General features: G+C 32.9%; 2 protein-coding genes across 4 annotated transcripts; one reads left to right on the top strand and one right to left on the bottom strand.

Annotated features, from left to right (window-relative positions):
* Positions 1 to 191: 191 nt before the first annotated feature.
* Positions 192 to 8,343, bottom strand: LOC144845789 (glycerol-3-phosphate dehydrogenase [NAD(+)], cytoplasmic-like). The gene is made up of 9 exons (XM_078703227.1): positions 8,220 to 8,343; positions 7,085 to 7,262; positions 6,142 to 6,282; positions 4,695 to 4,839; positions 4,392 to 4,504; positions 2,689 to 2,919; positions 1,956 to 2,062; positions 1,604 to 1,696; positions 192 to 413 (listed from the first exon to the last, which is right to left on the bottom strand). Exons 1-9 carry the CDS (start codon positions 8,261 to 8,263, stop codon positions 356 to 358), a joined length of 1,110 nt encoding a protein of 369 aa, XP_078559353.1. The 5' UTR covers positions 8,264 to 8,343; the 3' UTR covers positions 192 to 355.
* Positions 8,344 to 9,398: 1,055 nt separating this feature from the next.
* LOC144845528 (kelch repeat and BTB domain-containing protein 8-like) lies at positions 9,399 to 20,116 on the top strand. Of its 3 annotated transcripts, none has more exons than XM_078702938.1 (2): positions 9,399 to 9,523; positions 16,306 to 20,116. In XM_078702938.1, the coding sequence occupies exon 2, from the start codon at positions 16,426 to 16,428 to the stop codon at positions 18,583 to 18,585; it is 2,160 nt and encodes a 719-aa protein (XP_078559064.1). In that variant the 5' UTR covers positions 9,399 to 9,523; positions 16,306 to 16,425; the 3' UTR covers positions 18,586 to 20,116. The 3 variants fall into 3 exon arrangements, with proteins under 3 accessions (XP_078559064.1, XP_078559048.1, XP_078559055.1); XM_078702922.1 differs by lacking the exon at positions 9,399 to 9,523 and adding an exon at positions 12,120 to 12,316; XM_078702929.1 differs by lacking the exon at positions 9,399 to 9,523 and adding an exon at positions 12,645 to 12,874.
* Positions 20,117 to 20,511: the final 395 nt, after the last annotated feature.

The following is a 20,511-nucleotide window of genomic DNA, read 5'->3' as shown; positions in this document are numbered from 1 at the left end:
GAAATCCCCTGAAAACAATGTTATTTCTGTTGGTTACGCTTCCCTGCACAGCATTGTTCGTCATCGATCAAAGATTTCTTCCGTTTCGTGAAAAAGGCGTATTAAAATATAGAAGAGTGTAAAATCACAAAAAAAAGTATAATGGAGTTTTCCAGAATTAAATTATATGCTATTAATATTATTGCTATATAATGCATTTAATATTATCATCTTATAACATTGTCTTCTTGAAATATAAGGGCCAAAATGGTTCTGGTCTAATGGATTTAATATTTTGACCTGCTTACATCTCAAAGTTGGTTCCATGGAATCGTACAGGATGCAAGATAACAGAGAAACTAGACAACGAAAGCTCTTACAGATGAGATGTTGGTTCTGATGTACAAACTAGATTGCCAAAATCCTTGATATCCCTAGACACATAATAAAACATTTAAGTAGTGTCATTACACACCCTTACTCATAATATGTCCACTGCAAATGTATTTAATTCCATAATGTTTTCTCAAGTACAAACACAGTAAGAGTCAAGTCAACTGTCCACATTATTATGGCAATTACTCTTGTGCACAATTTTATCAATAATATATTGACCAAATTTCTAAAAACACATCTCATGTGATTCACATATTCAACAAACATATCTATTTTAATAACATTTTCTCTTTTTGTAAATTGCTTTAACCTTAAATTTTTAATTTGATAATCCAGATATATTATAATTATTACTTATTTATTAGTGTTTTTGCAAACTGTAATGGAAATGATTTATTATTATTTATTTAATCTTTTCCATGATGCCTATCTTTTAAGAAATGCATAGTCCATAAGTATTAGATGTGAAAGTGTGTGTGAACTCAAATGAAAACACATAGATTAAATTTTAAAATGTGCGTCTGAACATAAATATTATAACTTACTCAAGGCATTATAGTAATTATTATTTCATTCAGAATTTAAACCCCTACGTACAATGACAAATTTGAATTTGTTACTTGCATCAGAAGTTCATATATGACTGACAATAATGGTAAGCTGTGTTCAATAAAACTTGTGAAGTTAATGTATGTATCCCAGTTAATAACTCGTAATGCATGTTCATCTCATTTGTGGTTTTCTCGGTGGTTCATTTCCCATTTCTTGCATGTTCAAGTATTACAAGTCACGAAATACTTTTAAACATTTTAAAAATCTTGTATAGCCTGCTTGAACACAGCTTTTATGAAAAATGTCTACACTATCAAACCAGTTTGACAAGAAAAAAGTGTGATGTGCCCAAATATGGTAGTGATATGATGTCATCTTGTCCATATATGGGCACATTACATTTGTTTGTAACATTAAGTTTAATAGTGTGGACAAAGCTTTACTCATTTGTGTCGAACCTTGATCATGAGCAGTTTGAACAGCATACACAATTAGAGAGACAGAGAGGTAGACTATTACCCAACATGTAAATACAAGTTACTATTGATATGAAAATAAAATTTAGATGAAAAAGTGAATACTGTAGTACAATAGTTTATTACTATTAATGAATTATAATATTATATATTTTAAAGGCGGTTCACACAGCAAAGACATGATTGGAAAGACAGCTTACATATGCTCAGGGTGGTCGTGTAGGCACGATATCAACTGACTGGCTGGTTTATCTTCATAACAAATTCTATACACTGCTGTCAGTAATGGAAAACTATAAAAAATAAAGAGACTATTATTATTTATTCAAAAAATACAGGAGGTTAAAATTAATAGGTCATGCATGTAGCATCCATTTAACTGCAGTCAAACTGGCCTAAAATGGTTGGCCTATGCATATTGTAAAAAGCCACGGAAACCAGTAAAGCATGTTGATGGAGAGTTTAAGGAAACAATTGAACTCTCAACAACTAATATAAGACAAGTTCTGGCCAGACAATTGAAATATACATGGCATAGAAAAAATGTATTACCTGTTTTCAATTCCTTTATCTTTTAGCATCACATGAACCTCATGAGCTGTCTGTGGTCCTTGTAACTTCTGCCCATTTAACAGTTCTTTTTCAAGTTCCTCAATGCTCTAAATTAAAGGGAAAATAAATTTTAAAATTCACTTCCCAAAAAGGTTATTATTAGAAGAAAGATTTCTGGAGGAAAAATATTGTTCTCCAAAAAATGCACACAGAACATATAGACACAGACTGGAGAGTTGAGTGTTAGACATTTAAATGTTTAAAAGATAAAAGGCACATTTTGTTGTGAGGACACAATTTTGATGACTCAGATAAAAGCTTAGGACAAAAATTAAGCAGTTGTTGCTTTGTAAAACAATGCAAGGATTACAAAACGAAGAAAATATTTGGCTAAATTTGCCATTAACCAATTAAACATTTGTTGTTACAAATTTAATTCAATTCACAAGATCGAAAAGGCAGTTAGCTGTACATTTGGGTCTAATACTAGCTGGGAAATGATAATACTGTTGGCCTATAGCCTAACTTTTTAGTCCTAGAATAGCTAGGCTCAAGTTAGGAAGAGGCTACAACCGTGGAAGATCCCTCATGCATGTGGGAATACTTTATTTATTTAATAATTACGGTATAAAATTTAGAAATCAGCAGCTAATATTGAAATGTATTGCTTTACATTAAAACGACAATGCATTCATTCATTCATCACCAACGAAAAATTGACTTTGCTACTCACTTTGCCAGTTTTTACAAAGGCTTCAGCCACGCGCCTGTTTCGTCCACCATAACACGTTGTGACAAGATCTGCCACGCCACAACTCTCTAAAAATGTTTCTGTTTGAATACCATCATAGAATTTCTTTGCAAATGACATCATCTCCATTAGGCCTAGTCGAATGACGGCAGCTTTTGTGTTGTCTCCAAGACCCAAGCCATCTACAATACCAGCACCTACTGCTACGATATTCTACAACAAAGAATATTGAGAAATACATTACATTCATCACAATTAGCCTTAAGGGCAATTTACACAGAAGCGCGGCAACAGTAAGCGGTAATGGTAAGCAGAAAACCGCGCATCTTGTCCCATTTACACAGCGCTCGGAGTTCGGGAGTGGTGTGGTGGAAAGTAGGTGCTTGTAGGCCTCGAGGCTAATGTATGCATGCATGCAATCATGACACTGATGGCCTAGACTAGATGTGTTATGACTGACTGTCATATGGCCTAGAGCAGTAGCCTATCACATGCCTAGTCCTGGTTTTAGAGGGACTTGTTGCCTAACAACGTCCCAAATTTATCTTTTTTACACTATCTTTATACAAACAATCATGTCGTAGTTGTGTGTATTTCTGAATAATAAGAAGTTCCGAAACCAACTACGGCACTCATATTTATTTTCATCTTGGACTCGACGGATAGATGACATCACATCAATCATGTTGTCACATCAATCATGTCATTGATTGGCCAGAATCCACAATTACCGCGCTGTATTTTTACAATTCAATCTGTTTCTATCCTGAGCGGATTTCCGCTCAACCGCCCATCCGCTCCACGTTCTGTGTAAATGGTCATAAGAAATTACATTATTATCTGCTTACTGTTACCACTTGCCGTTACCGCTCGTCTATGTAAATTGGCCTTTAGCCTATGTAATTTTTCAGTGTTACTTGGAGTTACGTTTTACAATAAATGTACTTTCCATTACGCATGGTTTTACCTTTCTTTAAAGATGTATTGTCCCTTTGACTAATTCCAAAAAAATTTAAAAAAAAAGATTTTTAAAAAAAGTGTGTCATTTTGAAGTATCATAATAGTTATTAACTTTCACCAAAAATTAGGCGAAAAAAAAAAAATTTAACTGAAATACAGACGTTTTTTTTTTCAAAAAATAACTTTGACTTCCAGTCAAAGTTTTCAATCAAAACATATCCCATAATGCAACGCGCTTGTGTGGCTACTCTGTATGCATAATCATAAAACTTCCTTGCGATCTGTGTGAAAACACCTTCTCAACCGTGACGAGTTGTAAACAATCCTAATTAGCATATCATGCATGCATACTCGTGGTTTGAAATCTTTGTTTACTTTCGCTCACGACGATTTCCCAGACAAAATGTAATAAAATTAATTTACCTGTTAATTACGTAAACTTTTGGCTCGAGTTTTTGACTTAAAGTGAATAACTTTAATATTACTTTGATATGGCCAATTTAAATTTAGAATATTTTTACCTTCATTTTTTGTGTTTCAAGGGACAATACATCTTTAACATAAAAGTTATGTACAATTTGTACTAGTTATGCAATTTAAACCCAAATATATTCAAACTTTATTCAAGCATATAAATACTGTATTATTGAATGTTTAAGGTTTTAAAAAAAAATAAATAAAAATGAAAAAAATTTCCAGTTGCCATTGTTAATATATATACCTACCTTTAAGGCACCACATAGCTCAACAGCTGTAGAATCATTAACCACTACAACACGGAAGCTATCTGACTGGAAGAGACTCTTTAAAGCAGGTCCTTGTATCTTGTCAATACAGCCTAAAAATTCAACAACAACAAAAAAAAGTTCAACATTTTAAAAAGATGCATATAGTTGTAATTATGGAGAAACTAAAGTTTAATATTTAAAAATCATGCAAACCCTGCAAAAGTAATACAATGTTCTCAAATGAATTTATTAACTTAATTTTGATTGGTGATTTTTCAACTGATTTATAAGTTAACTGACCAATGGTGGTTTCACAGAAGTTTCCAGCTGCAACCTCTGGAGCCAAGTTGGCACCCATGAGCACACTCACAGGAATATCTAGCTCTCTGTTTATATACTTGGAGATAAGTTCAATACCAGCCTGCCCTTCAGAGTTCATAAGTCCCTAAACAAAATTAAATAAACAATAATGACAATGACTGGTAGATTTATTATTGAGCTGAGCACAGTACTGTATATTGATATAGCTGTCAACCTGTGTTGTTTGCCAGACTACAGTAGTGCAATATCTAGTATAATCTCATGCTAGAGTACAATAGTCCCACATTTTAGCTATACACAAAACTTGGTCCATTGTTATTGTAACCCCATTATAATCCTAGCCCCTAATTTTGCCAAATATTTGGCAAATATTAGTCATAAGTGTAGTCTCAGTATACTTAGTATATTATAACTGTAAATTTGTTATTATCATTGTTGAATGTTTAGTTAAAAGTGACAATCCAAATATGGTGGTAGGATTAAAAACATGATTTATATCATCATTGTTGAATGTTCAGTTAAAGAGCAGAGTGGTGACAATCCTAATACTAGTGTACTGTACAAATTAAATATGGTGGTAGGATTCAAAACATGATTTTTATCATCATTGTTGAATGTTTAGTTAAAGAGCAGAGTGGTGACAATCCTAATACTAGTGTACTTTACAAATTAAATATGGTGGTAGGATTCAAAACATGATTTTTATCATCATTGTTGAATGTTTAGTTAAAGAGCAGAGTGGTGACAATCCTAATACTAGTGTACTGTACAAATTAAATATGGTAGTAGGATTCAAAACATGATTTATATCATCATTGTTGAATGTTCAGTTAAAGAGCAGAGTGGTGACAATCCTAATACTAGTGTACTTTACAAATTAAATATGGTGGTAGGATTCAAAACATGATTTTTATCATCATTGTTGAATGTTTAGTTAAAGAGCAGAGTGGTGACAATCCTATACTAGTGTACTTTACAAATTAAATATGGTGGTAGGATTCAAAACATGATTTATGTCATCATTGTTGAATGTTCAGTTAAAGAGCAGAGTGGTGACAATCCTAATACTAGTGTACTTTACAAATTAAATATGGTGGTAGGATTAAAAACATGATTTCAGGATTAAATGAAACAGGAAATGACTGGATCTCTAATTACTGTAGTTTCCATAACTTCAATCAAAATCTTTCAGGAAAGAGGAAGGAAGATGTACTGTAGTATACATTATGAAGGCCACTACATGTCTCCTCCTAACTAGATTTGTCAATGCTACTGCACTAGTTTACTAATAACCAAATAGTTAAAATTTTCCAAAGCTCTGCAAACCCTACTACAGTCAAATCAAACTCTCGGCCAAAATGTCTCATCATGGGTTAAGATAAGTACACATAAATGTCTCATCATCTCCTTTCAATGTGGTCATTACCTTAATAAGCGAGATTCCATAAGTACCACGTTCAATGGTGCCTTTGAGTTTCTTACAGATGCCAGGAACAAATTGATGAGGTAGTACAAATACTAGAATTGTAGCACCTTTGGCAGCCTCAACAACATCTGGCACTGCAACCTAAACAAAGAAATATATACAAATATTGAATGTTTATGAGTTCAATGGTGAAAATATTTCATGAGTTAAAAGACAAACTGTTCTATTATGTAATAAGGTGGGATGGTCATGTTAAATAAACTAGTCAACTGTCCTATTTATGTAATAAGGTGGGATGGTCATGTTAAATAAACTAGTCAACTGTTCTATTTATGTAATAAGGTGGGATGGTCATGTTAAATAAACTAGTCAACTGTTCTCTTTATGTAATAAGGTGGGATGGTCATGTTAAATAAACTAGTCAATATTTCAACAATTTGTCTTTCTTATAATATATCAATGTTAAAGATGTCAAAGTGTTTCATTGTTTATAAAGGTGACTGTCTATGACATGGGATGTTTTCTTTTTCTGAAAAGGTAGGCTACACAGTAGTCACCTCTACTAAAACCTGCATATGAAGGAGGCCATCCACAACTGCTAGAGTTTTGTAGAGAGTTTATATAAATAGTATTAACATTGTTTTTTAAATTTTATAAAACCTCTGTTCAAATCATTTCCTGATTTTGAAATTCAGATTTCCAAGTATAAATCTCTATTCTTACTTTATCATGATAAAAAAAAAAGATAATAATAGAAACTATTTAGTTGTGGGCGTGTGAAGAGATACAGTAGCTTGGGCGATCAGATATCAAAATAACAGACCAGAAAAAAAAGAAGGTTTACATCTGAATCACCAACAGAAAGTAAGTTGGGGAGTGTAATGGATTAGAGTGAGAAAGAATACCCACTCTGGGGCCGATATAAATTTGAAATAAGGCTTACCACATTTTCAGGCAGTTTGTAGCCTTTTAGATATTTAACATTTTCATGTGTTGTGTTAATAATCTCTGTAAGCTTTTGACCGTCAATCATCTCCTCATACACCCACATATTGACAATGGTCTCAAACTCATCATACTTCTTTGCATTTTCACCAACGATCCGTGCAATCGCAGAGCCCCTGAATAAATAGAAAACAAATAATAATAGTGATATAATAGTGCCAAAAAATTGATATTCTATGTACCTTATTTATTTGAATAAACTCCCTCATACAGTAGAACATCGTCAGGAATAAATTCCCTCTTTGATTTAACAAATAAACGCCATCCACATTCACAATACATACAAAACTGTATTAACAATTATACACACTTATTGACTGACCATGATCTACAGTACTACAAATTACAAAGCATTTTGATACAAACTGTAATGTATTTTATCAATTTGAATATTATATTAGTACAGTATTGACATTTTAAACTTGGGAAAATAAGCATCTCCCTCGAAAAAATATGGTAAAGTTGCGTTGATACGGTTAAGATTGGTAAAAAGCAAGACACATTTTATTTTCCTTTAAAATATTTCTTTAATCAATCAAATTATCTATCTGATCAGAAGAATCTGAAGAGACATTCATATTGAACATACAATCAATGATATATCTAGGTCAGGAGGACTTTAATAAATTGAATATTCAAATAATCTTTAGATTTCTGAACTTTAACCCACCCAATTGTCATTATCAACCCTATGCAAACATGAATATCACAGTGTCAAGAGGATACTTGGCACAACTGTACATTTTTGTTTGGCATTTATAAAATTATGCTAGGTTATAATAATAATAATATGTACTGTTGACTGGTCATAAAGAAAGTAATGGTTACTATAATTTATTTCTGCAAAATGCTGGTAGTCGTTTCAAATTGGATAGCTCTAGCTAGCCTAGGCAAGTGCCAGTGTTTTTTCTTAGTGTCACCGGGTACGGTCCCTGCCTGCTGCAGTTTTCATATTTCTTGTTTAACCAAACCTGTCCTGGCCTAGCATACTGCTGTGTTTAATTCTTTATATAAGCTCTAGTGGTTAAATAAATGCATTTATGCGATTTCCAAGGGATGTATAACATTCTTACCAATTCCCTGATCCAATGATACAAACTTTAGCTTTTTCCCCCATAATGAAATTTTAGACTAAATCTGCCTCCTTCAGAATTAAAAGAACCGGCGCGAGAGAAACGAGAAATTAAAGACCGATTTAGTACACTGTAGAGGGCGCTCGTGAATTTCTTTTTCTTCCGAATTTCTTTTCCTTTCAGCACCCATGCTGAGGCCTACTTTGCATAAAATAAAAGATCTTTGTAGGCTACATAATTAGGCTATGCTAATGTTTTCAACTCAAAATCTGTGACAGGAAAATTCATAATAACATTCATAATTAATATTATTATAAACTAGGCTAAGGAAAATGCGGCCCGGGACCATTCGGCCCTGAGCAGTGATTCGCGCACTTAAATTATTTATCGGCTTTGATATGCATTTTATAAGCATAAAATAAGCTTTTTTCCACAAACTTTATTTTCAGAGAGACTATCTGGTAGTACTACTAGGGATAAAGATGCAATAAAGCTAACATTTTGAAAACATTGTCGATAATGATCAATTTTTAATCACGCTATGTCTAAATTTCGACAGCTATATTATTTCCATTCATGTGGCAGGATTATAGGCTTTCGTACCGGTTATACAATAAATGGCTTTCTTCAACTATTGATGTTTCACATTCATTTTAATTTTTCCTTCGTGTAACTTTATTAAAAAGTTTATTTTAATAATGTTATTGATATTTTTGACATAGGCTTTGCTTGTCACATCACGACTAAAAAATCGAGGAAAATATCCTATAAAAATAAAAAACAAAAACCAAGAATAACCATTGCATATCTGTAAAGTTTAATAGGCCCACCTGCATGGTAATTGCGGTCATATATAATTATTTTATATTTTGTTGATCTATAATATTACGCCATTCAATATATTTCTGTTATTACGCCTCAATTCAATTAACACGACCCATAAACTGTTAATCATTAGTTCACACATCATCACCACATACAGATGTGTCTCTTCAATGTCACAATGTCATAGGTCAATGTTATAATAAGATTCCATAACGACTTAACCTAGTTGGGCCTATATGCCTTATATGGCCAGAACAGCTGCAGTCAGCGCACGACTCTTCTCCTCATCATCATCTCTCTACATCACTGGTACCATAGTGACTTGGACATCTTGCGCAAGTTAATTATCGACTATATACCAATCCACTGGGACCACGGATGAAATATTTACTATTTATGAGACGACGTTTTCATGACCTTTATAATCATCCCGAATATTTCTTATTGCTTTTCCTGGAAGCTGATTATTATAAATAAGGGTAAGTTCATTAAGTTGATTGAGAAGTTACATTAATTGGACATTCTGTTTGTTGTTGGGTTTTACGCTATATAAACTGTGATAAAGTGTCGTCTGTAGTTTCTTTACCTATTATTTGTCATAATTCGTGTTGTCACTTACTTATAATTTCATATTAATATTTATACATGACCCAAGTCACGAGCAGAAGATTCCTGAAATTCACAATGCCTGTCACAATATTATCATGATGCAGTAGTCAAGGAAACGGTTATCGTCACATCATGTGCAAATGTCGAAATGTTTAAAAGTATAATATTCAAAAGAAGAATCAAAGTGATGAAGACGGTACTATGCTTAGTTAATAAATACGGTATAACTTATTTAATTCGGTAATCAATAACAAAATAAATCGACAACAATCATTTTTGATTTAAAGTAGTACCGGTATTACAGTTAAATCTCTTTTTTATTTCACCTTTGAAAATATAAAAAATTAAAAAAATTGAAACTAAATAACTGTTTTTCATCTTGTGTGATAAAAAAACTATAACTTTATTTTTTAATTTCTGAATAAAAATTAATTAACATTTAAAATATCCAGAAATAATCTTAAAATGTGATACTAAAAAAATGTATATATAAGAACATTGACGAAAATAACAATTTGCTAGCAAATTGACACTACTATTTATAGGAGGCTGAAGCTTGGTTCCCATAGGACGCAACGCAAGGACGTAAGTCAAAATAAAAGTACTTGCGTTGCGCTTACGTCATTATTTTTGTTGCGTTCTAGTTGGAACCAAGCTTTATTGGTCAATTAAAGTTTTTGGAGCATAAATTAATTGTATAAACATAGCATAATAAGAAAATGTAAACCCAGAAAACCTCTATTCAAAATGTAATTTTTTAGTGAATTCTTATATAACGCGTATGCCAGGCTCTCAATGCACTGTACAAAAATTGAAGTCAAACTGGAAATTTTTGCAAAATAAAGGTTTTCAGCTGTGTCTTTGGAATAAACCTTGTAGGTCAAGTACTTCAATATTTCGACGCGTAAATAAATCAGATTGTTTCATCTGTTTTTACTTATAACTGTCCAGCATTTAATTTTGTTTAAGTAATAAAGGTGTGATTTACTTATGAAAGATATTTATCATTATTTACGATATTAAAAACAATAGGTCATATTTTAACCTCATACATTCTAGTGTATATACCTACTAATTGCATCAATGATGAACGCCATTTGGTATAATGGTGATAATTTATTAACCAGAGGGCTTCCAATTTAACATACAAATATTTATAATAAACAAGATTTATATTTAAATTGAACTTTACTATTCATCTAACTTCTAACAGTTGGCCGATTGGTCACTTATTGTCAATTAAATATTATTTTTCCATCCCTTTTTTTTGCTTAGCTTTTTGTTTTTATTAATTACGACATTAATGAATTAATAACTTAAATACGGGTTTCTATAGAGTATTTTGTGTTTCTTTGTTTAAATGGTAAAAACATGGACCTATAAATTGGATAAGTCCATGGTAAAAGTTCACAGGATATATAAACCATTAAAATAGTCCAGGTAAATAATCTCTTTCATTATACGATTATTCATTCATCATTCATTCATTTATTCATCAGTGGAAAATTACTTCTATTTATTGTCATTTGCATATCAAAATACATAGAAATTATGTTTGCTCTGAATACAAAAACAACTACAAAGTGTCACATCACTCTCGTACGGTATACTGACAAGCATTCGAGTGTTAACTTAAAGCCCACCGTTATTGTTTCCATTTCAATATCGTTTTTGGTTTCTAAACTAAAAAAAACAATTTATCAATTACTGCAAATAAATATTGTTCATTGAAACTACACGGAATACATTTCCATCTTTATTGGAATGAATTGATAGAATGCGATTGTCAAAAATATAATCTTATTATAACCATCATCATAATTGTCATCAGAGTTATGTAATTGCATTTTTACAAATCATTAATTAACCAGCACACAAATTAATATTCTTGATCATTCCATAAGAAACTTTACATGATCATCATCATCATTATTATACTCATAATCAACATCATCATTGTTTTATTTTATTTTTTTTTATTATTAAACTTTGTTTAATGAGGGTGACTCAAAACAGCCGAGGCTGATATGCATGAGGCCCTCAACACGATAAAAACGAAAAACGTTATCATCATCTTAACAATATCGCTTTATCAGGAACTTTTAATTTTGTATTTAACCGGGATACCACAAAAGTATTGATTCAATTGTGTTTGGAGTTGATAAAGTATACGTATTGCATATGTACTCTATGGAATGTGATGTGCCCGCGGGAGAGAAAAACAACTCGTGGGCATCGTCCTACACGATTATAAAACATTATCTAAATATGTCAACCGGCCTAATTATTTAAAATCAATTGCTTAAAAAATTAAGATTAAATACGAATACATATTTGATAAGGGTATATTATTTATTTATTGGTAAACTTGATGACAATTAAATTAATTAGGGACCATCTGTTTTGCGTCTTAGTACGGCGTTCATAATCAAAGCATTATGATATCATAGTCTATAAATATGTAACGGTTTGAGAAGACTCACATATGTACGCAAGAAGAGGCAAGGGGAGGAACGTTAGGTCTGTAGAAAAGGTTTTTCAAGAAGACAGAAATGACTGGAGGAAATAATATGTTAGTTAAACAATCAAGTTTTGTAAATCGAAGAAAACGGATGTGGGAAAATCAGAAGAAGGAAGAGGAAAAACAACGAGAAAAAGAGAAAGTAAGAAATCAGTGCTAGTTTGTCGAGGCCTTTGGTATGTTACCAATGACGTCAAAACGACCATTAATTAGCATTGGATAATTAAATAATTATCTATTTTGAATCAATCATTGTGTAGGTTGGTGTTGACGAATTAATTTCGAAATATATCTGAATTATTTTCTATCTCGTATTATCATAAGCAGTGATAAACTGTTAGTCACGACAAATAAATTCCATTCTAATTTTGTCTCGGTATGTCTTTTTGGTCACGTGTGCTTATCGTCGCGCGCATTACTTTTCAGAGCGACCTATCCACTGTTTTCTCTGACCAGTGACAAATCTATTTTCTGGATGCTATAGTACAAGTTGTGCGTTGGGTATTATTATTACTTTTCATATTCGATAAAACTTCTCAGAATTGAAAGATGTTTTTAAAATTTCCGTAACTGTATCTTTTGGTGTCATTTCTTTTTATCGATTTAAACATTATACAAAGGAATATAATTACATCAAACGTTTCTTTGAGAATTTGCTAATTTGGATTTATAGTTTGCCATGGCTTCATTTTCTTCAAATGTGAGTACTCTGATATATTTTTTAACTTTTATTTTAGAAAGATTCTAATGTCAACATTACGTCACAGTGAGCAAAATGTTCATATCATTTTCGTCAATTCATCTGTATTTGCAACTATACCGCCTCTTTACAGATCTTATATACACATATAAAGTATTGTGTCTCCACAACCATGTGCATATTCAATAGTATGACAATTGTGCTGCCCTGAGACAAAAACAGTGCAAAAAGTCGCATCATTATAATTATCCCCCTTAGCAGTAAGTTTAAGAAACTACTGCGGAAACGTCTACCGCTACATCGAACCTTAAAACATTGTGTAAGGAATGGGATGAGTATTTCTTCTATTAACTAAAAAAAAGATTAATTTGAACTGAACTTGAACTTAATTTAAGTTCCAACTTAGCTTACATGTAGCCCCTGTAAACCATACGGTACTAAAAGTGAGAATGATTTCAGTAACGGAAGAGAAGAATAATGGAATACAGTGTTATCTTCAAAGTAAGGCTACGCAGAAAATATAGGCATCGTTGAACCTATTCAATACCCAATGGTTCATGAGAACATTTACATTATGTCAGTATTATTATTAGTAAAAGATCCGAACATAAATACTTGATAGCCTATGCGTTCTGGATAAACATGAAAAATCAAATTAAATTGGCCAAGATATATGTTTTGAAGTGACTCTAGTCAATAGTTAGGAAGTAGTATATAAACAGGTATTTTGAGAGAGTAGAAAGTATAGAAATAACTCCACCGTATAACTTTATTTATTAATAGACTAGAGGGTACACTCGATGCCTTAATGTTATTTGTAATCATAGAATTTGAATTTATAATTGGGCGAACGAACTTTTAACTACGTCTAATATTAAATGATACGCTATAGGCCCATTGAACTTAATATGAACCTATGATCAAGACAGTCTGATTAAATATGTCTTGCCGTGCATGCCACGCACCCTAATATGGACGAACGGTACGTATCTCTTCGTGTGACATTTCCTGTCAAACTTCCAAGTCAACATATGATTATTTTGCTCCTAGCTAACAATTTGCACAATAACATCTTTGAAACAACGATTTAGTATGTTGTGCGATACATCTAATTAACGTTGTTGACCAATCTCTTGGTAAATTTAAAACCTTGTAGAGGTAAATACTTAAAACACTAAGTTATTATAATGTGCACACGTTATCTATTATTTCACCTTAAGCCCACACAAATTCATAAGATTCCACATCAGTGATAAATATGAATGATATTATTCTATGAAGTCACTGACTCTTTAAAAAAAATCTTCTTGCTATCAATATTCGTTTTTTCGACCAAATAAAGAAAATGTTAATTATTAAACAAATACAAATTTCAATTCATAAATTTGTTTTAACATAATTAAATTATATGTGATTACTGTTTATTCCTAAAAAATCGAGTTTCAATTTTGCACATGGCAATTACGGTTCTATGAAACAACACTTTTATCTATATATAAATTTACGTAAGGGCAAAATTCGGTAAATGCGCGTTATTTCTAGAATGTTTACTCGATGGTATATGAAGTTGGTCCGTACTTTCGATACTGATTTTATGATGTAACCATGTTTACTAATTAAATTGAGTTAGATAATTAGTTATTGGCAATTAAAACAAATTTAGGTTCAACGATTTTCCCCAAATAGGGGTGTTTTCCGATCGTGGTATACACTGTCTAATGCATGTCCATCTTGAAAAATACCCGCATACAATAATACGAGGATGATTCGCATTTTCCTATCTCCTCCTACGATAATTGTTTTTAATGGCTGAAAACTGGTTGAACAGCTCGAGTACAGTGTCATAATGTTGAAGTCTACCATCTAGTATATCTAATTATAAGAACAATAATATTATATGGGGAGCTCAACGAATTATCAATAATGTTATTTTTGCCGATGTGATGTACGGCTAAAAGATTAACAGAAGTAAATAAGCAAAATTATTAGAAAAAAGAATGTTTAGCTTTTACCTTGTTTCACATTGATAGGCCTAATTTTCAATACTTTACTAGTTGTAATCAAACGAATTAAACTTGTTTCATGTTTTTCCAATAGATTACTTAGCTTTAGTCTAACATGCCCTTGTTTCAATACATTACTTGAATTTAGTAAAACAAATTAACCTTGTTTCATGTTAACAACTTTCAATTCATTACAGCTTTAATCAAAATAATTAACCTTCTTTCATATTAAAAACTACTAACACATTACTAGGTTTAGTCAAACAAATTAACCTTGTTTCATTTTTAAAACTTCCAACACATTACCATTTTAGTCCAAAAAAAAAACCTTTGTTTCGTTTTAAAAACTTTCAATACATTGTTTAGTCAAACACTTATTTCGTGTTAAAAACGTCCAATGCATGACTATTTTTATGTAAATAATTTAATGTATTGTCTCCTAAAAATATGAGAAATGAAAATCATATTTTGAATGGAAAGTTTGTAGTTTGAATAGCTTTAATCACTTCAGTTGAGAAAAAGTAGATACAAAATTTCACTTTACAAAGAAATAATAAACGGTTATACCAAAACCATTTGACTGGCAGCCAATTTTACTATATATTTTCTTAAATTACAGCTTTTTCAGGTAAATCTTTTCAATCCAATGTTTGGACTATTATTACGTAACATTAAAATGGCATATTAAAAAATGTTCAGGGGGACAATATAACTTTAACGCAAGATTCATTTACTATTTTGGTCTATTATTCGAAAATCCGGAATAATGGTAATCGCAACGAAGTTGTTTCTAATAACAACTTTCCTGTGACGATATTGATGAGTAATAATTGATTTTCCGATTTCAGTACCGTGTCAGGAATTTCTGAAATTTTCCGTAGTGATGTGTTTGTCGTTAGATGACGATCAAACTGACAGCTGATGACATTTAGTGACGAACTTAGAAATTAGAATACCACTAGGAATAGAAAGTAAACACATTGAAACTAGATAATACCTGTTACGAGGTTATAGACAATTTACACCACGAATAATTCAATCAATGTCCAATTGCTACAAATTAATTTGGAATCTGAAATTCGTAGATCGTGTTTGGGTGAAGTAAGTGGATCAACGTTGCGAACATTTCTGCATTAATGTTGGCCCATGAAGCATCTGGACCAACGCCAGTGAATTTTAAACGCAGAGACACATAACTAAAAATTGATAGCTTATCGAATTCCAATATACCACGCAGGATGTTGAAATAAACTTTGTATCTTATGATCAAACTAAGAAAATATGTATAATCAATAAACAAACTATCTTTACAGTTTGTAATTGTCTAAGTATGTTCGATGTACTGTAGGACACGATTGATTGATGATGGATATGACGTGTGTGTAATTAATGAATTAATCAATTGCATTTTGTGATTTTGTTTTCCAGGAATCTAGACACCATCGTCAAAATAACCTGGAACAATCGGAATCTGGCAGAAGGCTAAAATCATTTGATCATTTAGTGCCGCCTCAGTCACCACGGAATCCTTTACGTCACGCATCCTCAATGGATCATACACCACCGACGTCGTCTGCATCATCTCTACATTATGCAGACGACACGTTCACGCTAGCACAGTCACGTGCAGAGCGCCGTAGAGAAAGAAATGAACGTCGGAATACGATTGGTATATCTGCAGCTAATTTACCATCTGCATCACCACCATTAAGTTCAAACACGACTGGAAGTAGTTACTCCTTGTCAGTTGGCAATTCTGGTCAAATGACAACACATCATGAACGATATTCATCCGCCCGCAGTGCATCACCAATTCCACCAAATCCGTCTTCATCATCATCAACCACCTCCTCCTTGACGCTGTCGACTCAACAAACAAAACATGGAGTTCCAAACACACCCTTCATCCCCACAGAAACTGCTTTAGTTAAACAAACATCAACAGACGAGGGATTGGATGGTATACCAGAAGTATACAACTTCAAAGATAGGAGTAGGGTTCATGAGCTTGTATCAGGAATTACATCCCTCTACGAGCAAAGGTTACTAACCGACGTCATCATTTGTATTGAAGGTACTGACTTCCCATGCCATCGATGCGTCATGGCATCCAGCAGTCCATACTTTCTTGCCATGTTTACAAATGATCTACTTGAAAGCAGACAAGAAAGGATCTCAATAGGAGGTGTGGAATCAGAAGCAATGCGAGTAATTATCAAGTACTGCTACACCTCTAAAATAGATATCACAGCCGACAACGTTCAGGCATTACTGGTTGCCGCCAATATGTTTCAAATGTACAACTTACGAGATGCATGCGCATGCTACATGGAGAAACACGTTGATTTATCAAACTGCATTGGTATATATTTCTACGCAAGTTCACTTGATTGCAAGAAGTTGCAGGAACTTGCAAAAGCACTAATCTGTGAAAACTTTGGTGACGTATGCCGAGAGGAGGAGTATCTTTCTTTGTCAAAGGATAAGGTCATAGACCTCATTATGAGAGATGAACTGAACATTGATCGAGAAGAGATAGTCTATGAGTCAGCTATTGCTTGGGTAAAACATGACTTGGAAAATCGACGAGCTGATCTTTATGATATTTTGAGCAATGTCAGGTTTGCATTAATCAGTCCATACTACATTCACGATGTCATAGAAAGAGAACGCATCGTGTACTGCAATAAGGCATGTATGCAGTTGATTGAATCCTCACTACAGTATCATATGCTTCGTGACAGAAGACAAGACCTTGATCTCACAAAGCTTAACACCAACACAAGAAAGGGGATGCCAGTAAAAGAAATGGTAGTGTTTTTGACACATCACAGTGAAGATATTCCTGACATCATCGAGGCGGACACATATCGCATCAAAGCTTTGCCTGATATCGTAGAATACGCAGAATGCGTAGTCACAGGAGAAAATAATATATATGTCGCCGGTCGTCAGATGTCTGAATTTGGTTCTCGTCGCGTATATTCACACAGACGTGGAGGTCTCTTCCAGTATGACCACTTCGATCGTAAATGGCTTCCGCGAACAGCAATGACCCAGCCAAGATCTCATTTTCGATTAGCCGTCTTGGACGGCATGATTTACAGTGTTGGTGGTACTACTGCAGAAGGCCAAGGGGATATTTGTGAGTTTTATCAGCCACATTATAACCAATGGAGAATTGCTGCTCCTTTGATTGTACCAGTAAAAAATCACAGCGTGGCCGTGGTTGGTGGTGCCTTGTACTGCATCGGTGGTGAAAGTGGTGATACTATCACTGATGCAGTGCAACGGTATAATCCAAGATACAACAACTGGAATCAAGTCTCTAGCATGATCCTACCAAGGACCGGGGCATCAGCAGCAGTATTTGCACGTGAGATTTACGTTGTTGGAGGCAGTGTTGCAGCTGGAGACAAAACAGCAGAGAACATGCTAAAATCGGTTGAAATCTACAATCCAGAACGGAACGACTGGAGATTTGGTCCTGAACTACCAGAGGGAAGGTTTAACTACAGTATTTTGACCTACAATGGGAGCCTCTTCGTATTTGGCGGAGAAACCGATGATGAATCTGTTGACGGTAAAGTTTGGCGACTGGATACCGGTCGATTTGGTTGGAGACAAGATAAAGCAGGATGGCCAATCATACAACTTCCCTATTACTGTGTGGCAGCAACTATGTCGAAAGAACAACCTGAATTTTAGCAAAATTTTATTTCAGCTGTCATAGATGCCAATATTAGACAAGAAAATACTAATTGCTCTTTATATCAGTTGCCTAGTTCATAATTCTGTTAAATTTGTTGAATATAATTATTGTTGGATATCGGCTATTGAACGCTTTTTAAATTATGTAGTTATGGACTGTAAACGACTCGTTTAAAATGATGTATCTTGGAAGTTTGATATAATTTGCAGAAATGTATTTTATTTGATGGTAACTGAAGCGTGCAATATTATGCATTGTGCTTAGACTGACCAAACTATTAGTAACAGTCATCAGCAGAGTTAACTTAGAATCGTAGGATTTTTCAGTGGAAATTACGTAGATCATGAAATGCCTTTTCCTTCAAAACAATGGGTAACGTTGTACATAAAGCAACAGTATACCGTTTTATCGGGACGATTAACGAAGAACGTTAATCGCCAAAATAACGTCCCAATAATTAACTGAACGATGGATTCTGGGCTTATACGCATGCGCAATGTGTATAAAATTACCGTCCCATTTGTCTACCGTCGAAGCGAAAGCTCGCTATTGTCGCCAACGGGGTAAACATTGATATTTAATGTGAATCAGACACTACCCAGGACACTGTATGATTGTTAATAGACTTAAACGGGAATATTACAAAATGCTAGAATATAATAAACTGTGCACATTAACATCGTATATATACTTTACATAGAAAGCTTCAATATTTTAATAGATATTCTAAATATGTAATATAAGAAAACAGCGCAACCCGACTTTTATTATAAATATATTTTCATAATGTTTGATAAATCCTATTAGAGTGTAAACTGCACCTAAATAACAATATGTTTGTTTCAATTCTTTGCACGGATTTAAACTTTCTTTTGTATGTGAACCGAAGCTGTTTTTGGTATTGACAAATGTTTCAGAAAGTTGTAACAAATAACACATTTAAAATAGCATTTTAATACATTTATAATACGTTATATTAGTCTATATCTTGACAACCACCATTCTGTGAGAACTGAGGACATCTTTGGTAAAAATTGGAAAACAAGTGGAATTCTTTGCCTTTGATCTCTGAATAGCGTAATTTAAATCAGATTTCATGATGCGTTTTTAAAGAAAAGAATCTCTATTTAATTATGAGAAGAAAATTAATGGTTTGGAAACAATTGATTTGCAACGGATAAGTGTGTGTTGTCGTTTCAGTTCCAACAGTTTTGGTGGTATCAATCAGATACCTAGAAACGACATCTATAAGATGTTAGTTTTGTCAAATTTCTCATCGACTCGTGGTGATTGTAACAATACAAAATGTACACATACAATTATTTGAGTCACTTAGATTAGTACATTTTTGTTAACATAGATTTAACTACATAATACTGTTATGTCAATGCTTAGTTACAATTAATGTAATAAAGCCTTTTAGGATAATGTTCCAAAAAGGAGAGCATCAGAAATGACTTTGGATCTACGAAAATGTAAAACTAATGGTTAATAAACAGCAAATTGTGTACTGTCGTACAAAAATAATGTGAAGATGTTTTGTAAAGAGTGAGAAACAAAACTCTCTCAAATGTCTTTTTAAAATCACTCACAAACAGTATTACAAATAATGATTGTTAAATGAATGTTTGTGAGCGGATTGGAGAAAACATTGACTTTCTATTCAACGATGTTGAAAGGACACTCGGGTTTTCATTAAATGACAATATTATTCCCATTCGAATATAAAACATTCCTTTTTTATACCTAATGTTAGTTGAGTTACTGAATAAAATCAACCACTTCCATACTGAATCGAATGTCGAAGTAGAAGCCAAGTAAACATTTGACCCTCAGAGCAATCGTTAAATATGATAAAATAATGCACGCGTGAAATTAAAGGCAAGGACTAATATGAGTGTTGGCTTTTATATAACAGGGAT

This window comes from Antedon bifida, chromosome 1, assembly GCF_963402885.1.
Source record: "Antedon bifida chromosome 1, ecAntBifi1.1, whole genome shotgun sequence".
NCBI classification, from domain to species: domain Eukaryota; kingdom Metazoa; phylum Echinodermata; class Crinoidea; order Comatulida; family Antedonidae; genus Antedon; species Antedon bifida.
Note: the sequence above shows the minus strand (reverse complement) of the source record. Positions and strands in the feature narration are given on the sequence as shown.

Excerpts from the sequence above, each read along its gene's own strand:
- LOC144845789 (XM_078703227.1), bottom strand. The coding sequence starts at position 8,263 with ATGGGGGAAAAAGCTAAAGTTTGTATCATTGGATCAGGGAATTG. Across the intron at positions 2,920-4,391 it reads AGCTATGTGGTGCCTTAAAG|AATATCGTAGCAGTAGGTGC; the intron begins GTAGGTATATAT and ends TCTTTGTTGTAG. Across the intron at positions 2,063-2,688 it reads CCTTTGTAAAAACTGGCAAA|AGCATTGAGGAACTTGAAAA; the intron begins GTGAGTAGCAAA and ends CCTTTAATTTAG.
- LOC144845528 (XM_078702922.1), top strand. The coding sequence starts at position 12,206 with ATGACTGGAGGAAATAATATGTTAGTTAAACAATCAAGTTTTGTAAAT. Across the intron at positions 12,317-16,305 it reads AACAACGAGAAAAAGAGAAA|GAATCTAGACACCATCGTCA; the intron begins GTAAGAAATCAG and ends TTTGTTTTCCAG.